At 37.7% G+C, this 15,504-nt stretch overlaps 1 protein-coding gene across 1 annotated transcript in view; it reads right to left on the bottom strand.

The window, feature by feature from the left end:
* Positions 1-15,504, bottom strand: part of RADX (RPA1 related single stranded DNA binding protein, X-linked) — a 106,437-nt gene that overhangs the window by 51,592 nt on the left and 39,341 nt on the right. Inside the window, 4 exon segments of the mRNA XM_070366067.1 lie at positions 2,003-2,105; positions 10,864-11,024; positions 12,196-12,360; positions 13,703-13,807. Coding sequence (XP_070222168.1) covers positions 2,003-2,105; positions 10,864-11,024; positions 12,196-12,360; positions 13,703-13,807 — 534 coding nt within the window.

Below are 15,504 nucleotides of genomic sequence, written 5' to 3'. Positions count from 1 at the left end.
CATTCCCTAGGTTGGGAAGATTTTTGAGGTGCATAACATAAAAAGCCTAGAAAGCCCTGAAGAGAATGTTGGTAAAAATATGGATTTTGAAGGAGAATCTCTTGAGGGCTCTGAAAGAAAAGGAGTGGTAGAGAAAGTTTCCGCTGTCTAAGAGAATACATTCAGTGTCATGAACAGAACTAGAAATGTGAATGTAAAATGTGCTTCTGGTAAGGTTTCAGACAGAAATGTTATTGGAAACTGGGTGAAAGATAATCCTTGATACAAAGTGGCAGAGTATGTGGCCAAACTGTTCTGTTGGATGGAAAGTGAAACATCTGTAAGATGAACTTGTATATTTAGATGAAGAGATTTCTAAGCAAAGTGTTGAAGACACAGTCTGGTTTCTTCTTAATGCTTATAGTAAAATACAAGAAGGGAGAAGAGTTGAAAAGGAATTGTTAAGAAAAAAAAAGAATCAAGGAATCCCCTGGAGGTCCAGCAGTTAGGGCTCCACACTTTCACTGCCAAGGGTCTGGGTTCAATCCCTGGGTGGGGAACTAAGATCCCACAAGCTGTGCAGCATGGCCAAAAAATAAAAAAATGACATAAAAATGAAAAAAAAAAAGAACTATCAATACTTGAAAAATTATCAGCCTTTCATATTGGAAAACATATGAAAGCTTGCTTTGGGAAGCATACTAAGAACATTGCTAGATAACCATATGCCCAAGAGATTACGACTTGTGGATCCAGTCAACCAACTCAGTAGGCATGCTATTAGCTTCAACTGAAAGGAACATAAGTGGGAAGAAATGCAGGAATGCAATGCCATTGGACTTCTGGGATTCTACAGTCAGGAAATGAGTTGACAGAGATATCTAGCTGTGATCAAGTATTATCCTTCAAGAAAATGGGAAAATGACCCTGAGAAGTGAGGCCATTTCCTCCGTTCTAGAAGGCAGGGACACCTCCTGAATTCCAGAAGCCAGGGCCACTTTCTCAGTTCCAGAGTGCAGGGCCACCACTCAGTGCCATGGGGGTAGGGCTGCCATCTCAGTGGGCCCAAAGGACACAGTACTCTGCCAGAGAGGATAATTCTGGGGCCTTAAAGCCAAATGGTATTTGCTTCACTAGGTTTCAAATTTGCCTGTGGCCCATAACCTCCTTTTTCTTCCCAATTTCTCCCTTTTGAAATGGGGAATACTTATCCTATGTCTGTCCCACCATTGTATTTTGGAAGGTAATAGTTTCATAGTTTCATAGGCTCACAGATGGAAAAGAATTTTGTTCCAGGATGAAACACCCTGCATCTCATCCATATAAGATTTATATGATATTTAGGAATGAGAGTTAATACTGGTATAGATTAAGACTTTGGGGGATGTTCTGATGGAGTGAATGTATTTTGTATGTGAGAAGGACATGAGTTTTTAGAGGGGCAGACTGTTATGGACTAAATTATGTTCCTGCCAAACACCACCCTGACTACCAATATGTAACCAATTACATGTTCAATGACCATAAAAATATGACATTATTTGGAAGTAGGGTCATTGAAGATGTAATCAGTTAAGATGAGTTCATACTAGAGTAGACTGGTACTCCAGAGTGGTTCCCTAATCCAATATGGCTGGTGTCCTTAAAGAAAAACTTGGACACATATACAGCCACAGGGAGAATGCCATGTGAAGACGAAGGCAGAGATTCAAGTGATAACTTCCATAAGCCAAGGAATGCTAAAGATTGCCACTAAACCACTAGCAGCTAAGGGAGATGCATGGAACAGATTCTTCCTCATAGCCTTCAGAGGGAACCCACCCTGCCTATACCTTGATCTTGGACTTTGGCAGCTGTAGAAAACTATACAACTTCCAGTAGCACTGCTCATTTTATACGATAGAAAAAATGAAAAAGCATATGCTATGTATATACTTAATACAAATGACTTACTGTTTGCCACTTGGGGTTTGTGTAATTCTTTTCTTCGGGACAGGGTTTGAACTTGCACATGCAGAATGACATTGAGATCTCCCAGAACCATCATCGTGATGACGTTTACCATCTTTTTCCTGACTTTGACTTTCTTTTCTAGCTGCTTCAGATGTTGAGGGTCGCTTAGCATTCTAAAAACAAAAATTTGAAGAAAACATTTTAAACTAATTCACAAGAATTATTTCTCTCTTAAAAGACTCTACACTTTTAGCATATCCATTTTTCGTAACTTGAGTTGTGACAAAACTTTGTAATCATAACAATGCTTTTATAAAGTTGATTTATCTTAATCTAACTGCTAGTAACATATTTCAAAAAGATAAACAAAAGTCTTTCTTATGTAACTGTAAAGTTGGATTAGATGCTTCTTTCCATAAGAATAGTAATCTTAGAAATAACTTTTAAAAACACAAACTCATGGAAAAAATTAATTTGTCTTGATTTTGCCTAGAGTTCAGAAGTGGCCTCTTCTACAGCATTTATCCTCCAAGAGTCATTGCTACTTCTTAATAAAATTTGGGTAGAACTGCCAAGTCTGACAATAGAGCTAAAAACTTCCAGTGGGAATGTACATATACTTTCGGCCTGGACATAAGGTAAGAAATGAATGTAGTCAAAAATACGACCTGGAAATCTAAATAAATGCTATCATGACAGGTTCATATTACATAGAAAGCAAAACCAAAATACCAAGTTTGGAGGGCCTAGGGAAATATCAGAGGCTGTGACTTTAGTCCAGACTGCTCCAAAATAAATGACATAAAAAGAAAACAAACTAAAAATGAAGCTTTTCCTTTTAGGTTTACATCATTAAGAGTTAATACATTTGAGTTCTGAATGAATTGTACAAGATACAATGCCGGGGAGGCGGTCCTAAGATGGTGGAGGAATAGGACAGGGAGACCACTCTCTCCCCGACAAATTCATCAAAAAACATTTAAACGCTTAGTAAATTCCACAAAACAACTTCTGAATGCCGGCAGAGGACATCAGGCACCCAGAAAAGCAGCCCAGTGTTTTCGAAAGGAGGTAGAAAAAAATATAAAAGACAAAAAGAGAGACAAAAGAGATAGGGATGGAGCTCCATCCCGGGAAGGGAGTCTTAAAAAGAGAGACATTTCCAAACACCAGGAAACACGCTCACTGCCGAGTCTGTGGCGAGCCTTGGAACCACAGAGGGCAACATGACCGGGAGGAAAAATAAATAAATAATTAAAACCCACAGATTACGTGCCCAACGGTAACTCCCCCAGTGGTGAAGCAGTGCAGACACCTGCATCCGCCATAGCAAGTTGGGGCTGGGCAGGGAGGCGCGGGCTGCATTGCTTAGAGTAAGGACCGGGCCTGAATGCCCCGAGGGCAATCTGAGGGACCTAACTGGGACAGCAAACCAGACTCGGGGATAGCTACCACGTGAAAAGCCCTAACCTAAGACACCGCCAGGCCCACTCACAGAACAAAGGACTGAACAGAGCTAGCCTGCTGCAGACCATACCCCTCCGGTGACAGGCAGCCAGAGCTGGAAGGGGGCAATCACAGCCCTAGAGAGACATTATCTACAAAACTGCAAGCAGGCTTCTTTGCTAACTAAGACTTCTTGGGGTTCTCGACGGTCAACATCCGCCTGAGAAGGTGCACTGGATGTACACCAAGAAAACTGAGCGACAGGGACGGGGGAAGCGATAAGTTGCAGCGACCGCGCTCGCCAAACACCTGATCACCTGAGCTGCTCGGACCTGGGAAGGGCACAAAATGCAGGCCCAACCAAATCTGTGCCTCTCAGGACTACCCCAGCACCTGAACCTGAGCGGGTTAGACCTGGCAGCTGCATGCAGCCCAGGGCTGGCCTCAGACGGTTCCCGGCGGAGCAACCTAGAGCCTGAGCAGTGTGGGCAGGGAGGGTACACGCACCATGAGCGGTGGCAAACCCAGTGTTGCCGAGACACTGCAAGCACACGCCAGTGTTATTTGTTTGCAGCGTCCCTCTCTCCACACAGCACTACACAAGTGAGCCTAAAGAAGTGTCCAACACCGCCCCCTTGTGTCAGGGCGGAAATCAGACACTGAAGAGACCAGCAAACAGAAGAAGCTAAAACAGAGGGAACCGCTTTGGAAGTGACAGATGCAATAGATTAAAACCCTGTAGTTAGTACCGACTACATAGGAAGGGGCATATAGACCTTGAGAAATATAAGCCGGACCAAGGAACTATCCAAAAATGAAATGACCCAACACTGCCCACAACGCCACCAGAGAAAGTCCTAGATATATTTTTACTATTTTTACTATCATTCTTTTTTTTAATTTTTAAAAAATTTTAAAGTCCTCTATTACTCCTTTAATTTTCATTTTTATAACCTACCATTACTTTGCAAAAAAAGGACCCTACTTTTTAAAGCAAACTTTATATATATTGTGTGTGTGTGTGATAATTTTGTGTGTGTGTGTGATAATTTTTGTGACTTTTTTTTATTTAATATTGTATTTTAGAAAATCCAACCTCTACTCTAGATTTTTAATCTTTGCTTTTTGGTATTTGTTATCAATTGTGTACCTTTAAGAACCCAATCCTCAGTACCCATTTTTACTTGGGAGTGTGATTACTGGCTTGATTGCTCTCTCCCCCTTTTGACTCTCCTTTTTCTCCACGAGGTCCCCTCTATCTCCTCCCTCCCCCTTCTCTTCTCTACCTAACTCTGTGACACTCTTTGGGTATTCTGGGCAGTGGATAACACTTAGGGAACTGACTACTGCCTGGATCTATCTCTCTACTTTTGATTCCCCTTCTCCTCCTAGTCACCTCTGTCTCCTTCCTCCCTCTTCTCTTCTGTGTTTAACTCCATGAACATCTCTGAGTGGTCCAGACTGTGGAGTGCACATAAGGAAGTGATTACTGGCTAGCTTGCTCTCTCCTCTTTTGATTCTACCTCATCTCATTTGGGTCACCTCTAACTCCCTCCTCCCTCTTCTCTCCTCCATGTAACTCTGTGAATGTCTCTGGGTGTCCCTCACTGTGGAGAAACTTTTCAACTTTAACCTAGACGTTTTATCAATGGTGCTGTATAGATGGAGAAGTATTGAGGCTACTGTAAAAATAAGACTGAAAACCTCCATGTAACTCTGTGAATGTCTCTGGGTGTTCCTCACTGTGGAGAAACTTTTCAACTTTAACCTAGACGTTTTATCAATGGTGCTGTATAGATGGAGAAGTCTTGAGGCTACTGTAAAAATAAGACTGAAAACCAGAAGCAGGAGGCTTAAGTCCAAACCCTGAGAACACCAGAGAACTCCTGACTCCAGGGAACATTAATCGACAGGAGCTCATCAAACATCTCCATACCTACACTGAAACCAAGCACCACCCAAGGGCCAACAAGTTCCAGAGCAAGACATACCACGCAAATTCTCCAGCAACACAGGAACACAGCCCTGAGCTTCAATATATAGGTTGCCCAAAGTCACTCCAAACCCACTGACATCTCATAACTCATTACTGGACACTTCATTACACTCCAGAGAGAAGAAATGCAGCTCCACCCACCAGAACACCGACACAAGCTTCCCTAATCAGGAAACCCTGACAAGCCACCTGTACACCCACAACGAGGAAACTCCACAATAAAGAGAACTCCACAAACTGCCAGAATACAGAAAGGCCACCCCAATCACAGCAATAGAAACAAGATGAAGAGACAGAGGAATACCCAGCAGGTAAAGGAACAGGATAAATGCCCACCAAAACAAACAAAAGAGGAAGAGATAAGGAATCTACCTGATAAAGAATTCTGAATAATGATAGGGAAAATGACTCAAAATATTGACAAAAAAATGGAATCACAGATAAATAGCCTGGAGACAAGGACTGAGAAGATGGAAGAAAAGTTTAACAAGGACCTAGAAGAAATAAAAGAGAGTCAATATATAATGAATAACACAATAAATAAGATCAAAAACACTCTGGAGGCAACAAATTGTAGAATAAGGGAGGCAGAAGATAGGATTAGTGAAGTAGAAGATAGAATGGTAGAAATAAATGAATCAGAGAGGAAAAAAGAAAAACGATTTTAAAGAAATGAGGAAAATCTCAGAGACCTCCAGGACAATATTAAATGCCCCAACATTGAATCATAGGAGCCCCAGAAGAAGACGACAAAAAGAAAGACAATGAGAAAATACTTGAGGAGATAATAGTTGAAAACTTCCCTACAATGGGGAAGGAAATAATCACCCAAGTCCAAGAAACCCAGAGAGTCCCAAACAGGATAAACCCAAGGCAAAACACCCCAAGACACATACTAATCAAATTAACAAAGTCAAACACAAAGAACAAATATTAAAAGCACCAAGGGAAAAACAACAAATAACACACAAGGGGATTCCCATAAGGATAACAGCGGATCTTTCAATAGAAACTCTTCAGGCCAGGAGGGAATGGCAGGACATACTTACAGTGATAAAATAAAATAAACAACAGCCCAGATTACTGTACCCAGCAAGGATCTCATTCAAATATGAAGGAGAAATCAAAAGCTTTACAGACAAGCAAAAGCTGAGAGAATTCAGCATCACCAAACCAGCTCTCCAACAAAAGCTAAAGGATCTTCTCTAGACAGGAAACACAGAAAGGGTGTATGAACTCAAACCCAAAACAACAAAGTAAATGGCAATGGGATCATACTTATCAGTAATTACCTTAAATATAAATGGGTCGAATGCCCCAACCAAAAGACAAAGCCTGACTGAATGGATACAAAAAAAAGACCACTATATATGTTGTCTACAAGAGACCCACTTCAAAACAGGGGACACATACAGACAGAAAGTGAAGGGCTGGAAAAAGATATTCCATGCAAACACAGACCAAAAAAAGCAGGAGTAGTAATACTCATATCAGATAAAATGGACTTTAAAACAAAGGCTGTGAAAAGAGGCAAAGAAGGACACTACATCATGATCAAAGGATCAATCCAAGAAGAAGATAAAACAATTATAAATATATATGCACCCAACATAGGAGCACCACAATATGTAAGACAAATGCTAACAAGTATGAAAGGGGACATTAACAATAACACAATAATAGTGGGAGACTTTAATACCCCACTCACACCTATGGATAGACAACTAAACAGAAAATTAACAAGGAAACACAAACTTTAAATGATACAATAGACCAGTTAGACCTAACTGATATCTATAGGACATTTCATCCCAAAACAATGAATTTCACCTTTTTCTCAAGCGCACACAGAACCTTCTCAAGGATAGATCACATCCAGGGCCATAAATCTAGCCTTGGTAAATTAAAAAAAAAACTGAAATGATTCCAAGCATCTTTTCTGACCACAATGCAGTAAGATTAGATCTCAATTACAGGAGAAAAACTATTAAAAATGCCAACATATGGAAGCTGAACAACACGCTGCTGAATAATCAACAAATCACAGAAGAAATCAAAAAAGAAATCAAAATATGCATAGAAACGAATGAAAATGAAAACACAACAATCCAAAACCTGTGGAACACTGTAAAAGCAGTTCTATGGGGAAGGTTCATAGCAATACAGGCATACCTCAAGAAACAAGAAAAAAGTCAAATAAATAATCTAACTCTACACCTAAAGCAACTAGAAAAGGAAAAAATGGGTTAGTAGAAGGAAGAAATCTTAAAAATTAGGGCATAAATAAATGCAAAAGAAACAAAAGAGACCATAGCAAAAATCAACAAAGCCAAAAGCTGGTTCTTGGAAAGGATAAATAAAATTGACAAACCATTAGCCAGACTCATCAAGAGACAAAGGGAGAAAAATCAAATCAATAAAATTAGAAATGAAAATGAAGAGATCACAACAGACTACACAGAAATACAAAGGATCATAAGAGACTACTATCAGCAATTATATGCCAATAAAATGGACGACGTGGAAGAAATGGACAAATTCTTAGAAAAGTACAACTTTCCAAAACTGGAGCAGGAAGAAACAGAAAATCTTAACAGACCCATCACAAGCACGGAAATTGAAACAGTAATCGGAAATCTTCCAGCAAACAAAAGCCCAGGTCCAGACGGCTTCACAGCTGAATTCTACTAAAAATTTAGAGACGAGCTAACACCTATCCTACTCAAACTCTTCCAGAAAATTGCAGAGGAAGGTAAACTTCCAAACTCATTCTATGAGGCCACCATCACCCTAATACCAAAACCTGACAAAGATGCCACAAAAAAAGAAAACTATAGGCCAGTATCACTGATGAACATAGATGCAAAAATCCTTAACAAAACTCTAGTAATCAGAATCCAACAGCATATTAAAAAGATCATACACCATGACCAAATGGGCTTTATCCCAGGGATGCAGGAATTCTTCAATATCTGCACATCAATCAATGTAATACACCATATTAACAAATTGAAAAATAAAAGCCATATGATCATCTCAATAGATGCAGAGAAAGCCTTTGACAAAATTCAACATCCATTTATGATAAAATCTCCCCAGAAAGCAGGAATAGAAGGAACATACCTTAACTTAATAAAAGCTATATATGACAAACCCACAGCAAACATTATCCTCAATGGTGAAAAACTGAAAGCATTTCCTCTAAAGTCAGGAACAAGACAAGGGTGCCCACTCTCACCACTACTATTCAACATAGTTTTGGAAGTTTTGGCCACAGCAATCAGAGCAGAGAAAGAAATAAAAGGAATCAGATTGGAAAAGAAGAAGTAAATCTCTCACTGTTCGGAGATGACATGATCCTCTACATAGGAAACCCTAAAGACTCCACCAGAAAATTACTAGAGCTAATCAATGAATATAGTAAAGTTGCAGGATATAAAATCAACACACAGAAATCCCTTGCATGCCTATACACTAATAATGAGAAAATAGAGAAATTAAGGAAACAATTCCATTCACCATTGCAACTAAAAGAATAAAATACTTAGGAATATATCAACCTAAAGAAATTAAAGACCTATATATAGAAAACTATAAAACACTGGTGAAAGAAATCAAAGAGGACACTAATAGATGGAGACACTAATAGATGGAGAAATATACCATGTTCATGGATCAGAAAAATGAGTATACTACCCAAAACAATCTATAGATTCAATGCAATCCCTATCAAGCTACCAACAGTATTTTTCACAGAGCTAGAACAAATAATTTCACAATTTGTATGGAAATAAAAAAAAAAAACTCAAATAGCCAAAGCAATCTTGAGAAGTAAGAATGGAACTGGAGGAGTCAACCTGCCTGACTTCAGGCTCTACTACAAAGCCACAGTCATCAAGACAGTATGGTACTGGCACAAAGACAGAAATATAGATCAATGGAACAAAATACAAAGCCCAGAGATAAATCCACGCACCTATGGCCACCTTATCTTTGACAAAGGAGGCAAAAATATACAGTGGAGAAAAGAATCTCTTTAACAAGTGGTGCTGGGAAAACTGGTCGACCACTTGTAAAAGAATGAAAGTAGAACACTTTCTAACACCATGCACAAAAATAAACTCAAAATGGATTAAAGATCTAAATGTAAGACCAGAAACTATAAAACTCCTAAAGGAGAACATAGGCAAAACACTATCCGACATAAATCACAGCAGGATCCTCTATGACCCACCTCCCAGGATAGTGGAAATAAAAGCAAAAATAAACAAATGGGACCTAATTAAAATTGAAAGCTTCTGCACAAAAAAGGAAACTCTAAGCAAGCTGAAAAGAGAGCCTTCAGAATGGGAGAAAATGATAGCAAATGAAGCAACTGACAAAGAACTAATCTCAAAAATATACAAGCAACTCCTGCAGCTCAATTCCAGAAAAATAAACGACCCAATCAAAAAGTGGGCCAAAGAACTAAACAGACATTTCTCCAAAGAAGACATACAGATGGCTAACAAACACATGAAAAGATGCTCAACATCACTCATTATCAGAGAAATGCAACTCAAAACCACAATGAGGTACCATTTCATGCCAGTCATAATGGCTGCTATCCAAAAGTCTACAAGCAATAAATGCTGGAGAGGGTGTGGAGAAAAGGGAACCCTCTTACACTGTTGGTGGGAATGCAAACTAATACAGCCACCATGGAGAACCATGTGGAGGTTCCTTAAAAAACTGGAAATAGAACTGCCTTATGACCCAGCAATCCCACTACTGGTCATACACAGCGAGGAAACCATAATTGAAAGAGACATGTGTACCCCAGTGTTCATCGCAGCACTGTTTATAACAGCCAGGACATGGAAGCAACCTAGATGTCCATCAGCAGATGAATGGATAAAAGAGCTGTGGTACATACACACAATGGAGTATTACTCAGCCATTAAAAAGAATACATTTGAATCAGTTCTAATGAGGTGGATGAAACTGGAGCCTATTATACAGAGTGAAGTAAGCCAGAAGGAAAAACATCAGTACAGTATACTAACGCATATATATGGAATTTAGAAAGATTGTAACAATGACCCTATATGCGAGACAGCAAAAGAGACACAGATGTATAGAACAGTCTTTTGGACTCTGTGGGAGAGGGAGAGGGTGGGATGACTTGGGGGAATGGCATGGAAACATGTATAATATCATATATGAAGCAAATTGCCAATCCAGGTTCGATACAGGATCCTTAGGGCTGGTGCACTGGGATGACCCGGAGGGATGGTATGGGGACAGAGGTGGGAGGGGGGTTCAGGATGGGGAACACGTGTACACCCATGGCAGATTCATGTTGATGTGTGTCAGAACCAATACAATATTGTAAAGTAATTAGCCTCCAGTTAAAATAAATAAATTTAAATTAAAAAAAGATATAAATCTAATTGTGGTTACAATCAGAGTGCTTTCAGAGATATACTATTAATTCTCTGCCACCATACCCGTAGTGTTTCAGATGCTGAGGCACTTTGAGTTGCACTGTGATGTGGAACATACTTTATAACCGTAATTATTCCCTGAATTGCAATGCGCTTTTGTTCCCTATACTGCAGATATTCAATCTCCACCTTTACTTCACTTATAGCTGTCAAGAGTGATTCAACTGCAAAAGAGTAATTCCAAGGAAATTGTAAGTTTTAAAGAACTGAAATTACAAAAACAAGAATTAGATTTGCAATGTAATTTCACAACATGAAAATTATAAACTTGCTAATAACTTAAATATGTGAGACTTTGTGTTTATATTTGGCATCCCCTTAGGTGATGTTGGTAAAACTGGCAAAATACATTTCAGTTAAATTGTTATACCGTCTTCTAGTCTGGTGTCTTAATTTGAAACAGAAATTTTACATATTGAATGCAATTTATATATCATACTTCAAACTATAAAGTGTTGCTTAGCCATTGCATAGAAGCACACGTTAATATTTTCTATATTCTATATGCTATATATAGCATATACTACATATTGCTGGCATTATGAAGTATAGAAGGATGCCAATATTTAGCTAATGATAGATCAGTATTTCAAAGTTTCTTTTTTTCCAAAGCTGTGAAATTATCTCACAGCTTTTCAAAAAGAATATATGCTAAACTTTTCAACTATCATATTTTAAGTCTACTAAAATAAATTAATGTCTCTCATCAGTACTTATTCTGAATCTCACTAATTTTGATATCATTTTTATTTAAAGGTGGAGCCTCAGCCATGTTATATCCAATACACAGTCATCCACAAGTTTTGCAATACACATATCTATAAGTTTTGCAAACCTTCAGATACAAAGAGCCAACTGTAATCACTGTATATCCCTTATGTAAGGCATTTGAACATCTGAAGATTTACGTATCCATGGGGCTCCTTGAACCAATCCCCTATGGATACCAAGGGATATCTATGTATCATTTCATAAAAGTGGCCTAATACAGTTATATCTTGGTATCAAATTGTCCAATGTATCCTTTCATAGGTTTAATTTAAATAATATTATAAGAGTTGGGATCTACCAACTCAGATTTGATCTCAAAGACCTTAAATCAAGATATCTCCATTTAGTCAGTCTATATTCCTTTTTCTTTACAGCCTAATAAAATCAAAATATCCTTTATGGGACATGACATATGTTTTTATATCTTTATAAAGATCAAATTATTAACAGTGAGTATTGCTACACTCTGGCCTACTCAAATTAAAGAGTAAAGATGACTAAATGACAAGGCATATACCATACATATAGCATATAATCATAAACGACTAGTAATTTCATCAGTACCTTTAAGAGAACTACTATACTTCCAAAATGTCTCTGGCACTGGTGGATAGGGGTAATATCCACCTATAACAGTATTCTTCCCTTCTCCAGAATCGTTCTTCTCTTTAACCCACTGGATAAAGTTTTTTACCTTGGCATCATCGTTTTGCAGCTGGCCTTTATGACCTCATTGCACGAAGGGTAAAAAATAAGGGAAAAAAAAAATAAATCACTGTAGTAAACCGCCTGGACTTTTTTGTGTATAAAAACATTTTAATATAAGATCAATCTCATGTCACCAAGAAAAGAAGTCAACTTATTCACTATGTAGCACATAATTATACTGAATATGCATACAAAATTATCAAAGATGGTAAATAAATCCTAAATCTAGAAGGAAATCAAACATACTACAGTTTCTGTGGACTACACTGTAGCTGTCTGTAGGATACCAAAAAAAGCCAGAAGAAAAAGAAAACTAATAGTCTGGACTTTTCTAGCTATCCAACTGGTTAGCATCTTCTTAGAAAACCAATTTTTATGTATTAACCTGAAGGTATGATAGCACATATGAACTAAATTTTCTGTGAATATAGCTCAGCATTTAAACTCATGCTTTTGAAATGTACTTAAGTGTCATTTACATCTGATATTATTAGTATATTTTAGATCTGATATTATTCATATTTATAAAATGAGGTATAAACAAAGATGTGTATTACATCCTTCCTAGCACTCTTCTTTGACAAATTTCCTAATTACCAAGATGGTAGCATTCTAGTAAGTAAAACATTCCACAGTACTCTCTCATTCGTCTGATTTTTTTGCCCACATTATCAGAGAGAATGGAAAAAAATAATAAACTTATAGATAAGCAGTGAGACTTTGCTTGCTATGTTAAGTAAAATGCAAGTCTGGGAACCAAAATTTAACATACATTTTCATTTTAACATTTTAAAACTACTGTTAGTTGAATCCTTATTGTGATACAGGGCCAAACAAGTCTTCAATCTGTGAAGCCATTTATGATTATCTAACTTAACATTAAGCAGGAATTAAAGTTAACCAAAGGACATAAAATTCTCCAGAAATTCTTCAGAAAGTCAGAAAATTGTTGCTTGAATTGTAAATCATCTCGAAGCAACAGATTTCATAGGCTGTATATTCTTTGTTGGGGCCTCCTGGTGGCTCAGATGGTAAAGAATCTGCCTGCAATGCAGAAGACCCGGGTTCGATCCCTGGGTTAGGAAGATCCCCTGGAGAAGGGAATGGCAACCCACTCCAGTATTCATGCCTGGAGAACCCCATGGACAGAGGAGCCTGGTGGGCTAGTCCATGGGGTTGCAAACAGGCAGGTACGACTGAGCAACTACTGTGCACACACACACTTACTCTTTGTTAAACCAATCTTATAGTGAAGGAGTTCAAAATAAGGCTATCTTGTGGTTGAATGTTATAATAAAATTTAATTTAATGAAGAGAAAATATATTAGATTTCCAATTAAATATATACAAAGAAATTGCTTACCAGTCATAAATATGTGACTCTCGTTTGTGGTGGTGAGGTAAAGCAGTTTAGGTACTTGATCATCATTTCTGACAACTTTCAGCTGTGTACACGTGAAATATGTCACTGCAGGAAAAGAAAATACTTATGAAATTATTTATGCATTTCAAAGGGAAATACCTAGATCACAATCTAACAGAGTACTTCTCAAGTTTTACTGAACTCAGGAATCACTTGGGATAATTGTTAAAATGTAAATTCAGATTCAGTAGTTTTAGTGTGGGGCCTGAAATTCTTTGCTTAGTGAGATCTTAGCACTAGTGATACTAGTGCTGTTAGCCCTTTGACCACACTTGGAGCAACAAGGATCTAACACTTTTCCTTTAGCAAGTATTAATACAGCAGCTGCACATAACCGAAGGCCCTGCTTGCTGGACAGCTGAAGAGTGAAAGTCTTTTAATTGGCCACACAACTGAGTGTGAACCGTTATTTCCTACAGAGAAAAAAAAAAAACTGAGCTTCTCCATGTTTTCACTGATTAACCCAATCTAACCTTGATCCCCGAAATTACTCTCACTCTTTCCATCAGATAGGGCTACACACTATTAATGTGAACTTGTTTATGCAAGTGTTTTAATTGTGTTTATCTCAATTAGACTTTAAATCTCAAAGACAGGGCTTCTACCACATATTCTTTTCTGTTGGCTTTCCTCACCAACTAGATAGACTAAAAAGAATCCTTGAAAATGAGATTATCATGTCTTCAGATTTCAACCACTTTCAAAAGCTATCAACTGTTTTGTAACTATCAGGTTATTTAGGAAGAGTTTACTTATGCAAAAATATCTTTAAAATTTTAACTTATATGTCCCAAAACAGTTGTCTTACAAATCAGGAAATGAAGAAATAAATATAAATACTTGCAATTTCCTATCAACAGTAAGCTCTCATTTGAGAATAAATATTTTCCTAGAGCATGATAATATCTATAAATTCATTTCCTGTATCTCTCATTTACTAGTTCTTTATTTTGGAGCAATGAAAAGAAAGAAAATCTGTTCAAATGACTAAGAATAATTCTCTTGATTTATACAGTTTTTCATTTATTTCAAAAATTATACAAAGATGTGAGTATTCATTATTAAAGATGCTGACATAAGCATACTAAAGAAATCTCTAATTCTAAGTTCATGGTTGCTAAAAATAAGATATTTGAACCTAACACCTTCTAGCTGTTTAAAATCTCTCTTGACCTTTATTTCCTCACCCATAAATTTGTAAAAACATCACCTCTTTAAAAGGTAACTGTAAGTACAAAATTAAGTAACATCTATGAGCAACTAATATATAGTAAGCAGTGAAAAAGTTTTCCCCTTAGTTCTTCACTTTCCTTAATGAAAAGTAAAAAAAGTGGCCCTGGGCCGGTGGTGCCCCAGCGTGCACACACCATGGGCCTTCCACAGCACCATGTATCGCCAAAGCCTGTGATTCTGAGCACACACATATAAAGTAAAACAGATGTCCTACTACCAAAGGATTCTGGTACTGTTCCAGAAGATCCTTAGTTATGTTCTCCTTCATAGGTCTGAAGCTTCCTTAATATTCACCATTTATTTCACAATTTTTTCCTTCACTCTTGGTCAAAAGATGAAAATGAATAGTGATTGTTGTCAACTCTTGTACTAGAGTAAATCTCACTAGGCTCCATATAAACTTTTCTTAAAAGATATATTTCATGTTTCCATAAGAAATAGAATGTGACTACATGTCAACACGTCTGTGAAAAATCATTTGCCAAAACCTGTGTCAGTTAGCTATTAAA

The sequence above is a fragment of the Bos mutus genome, chromosome X, assembly GCF_027580195.1.
Source record: "Bos mutus isolate GX-2022 chromosome X, NWIPB_WYAK_1.1, whole genome shotgun sequence".
NCBI classification, from domain to species: domain Eukaryota; kingdom Metazoa; phylum Chordata; class Mammalia; order Artiodactyla; family Bovidae; genus Bos; species Bos mutus.
The sequence above is the reverse complement of the archived record's forward strand: the minus strand, read 5'-3'. Positions and strand labels throughout refer to the sequence as shown.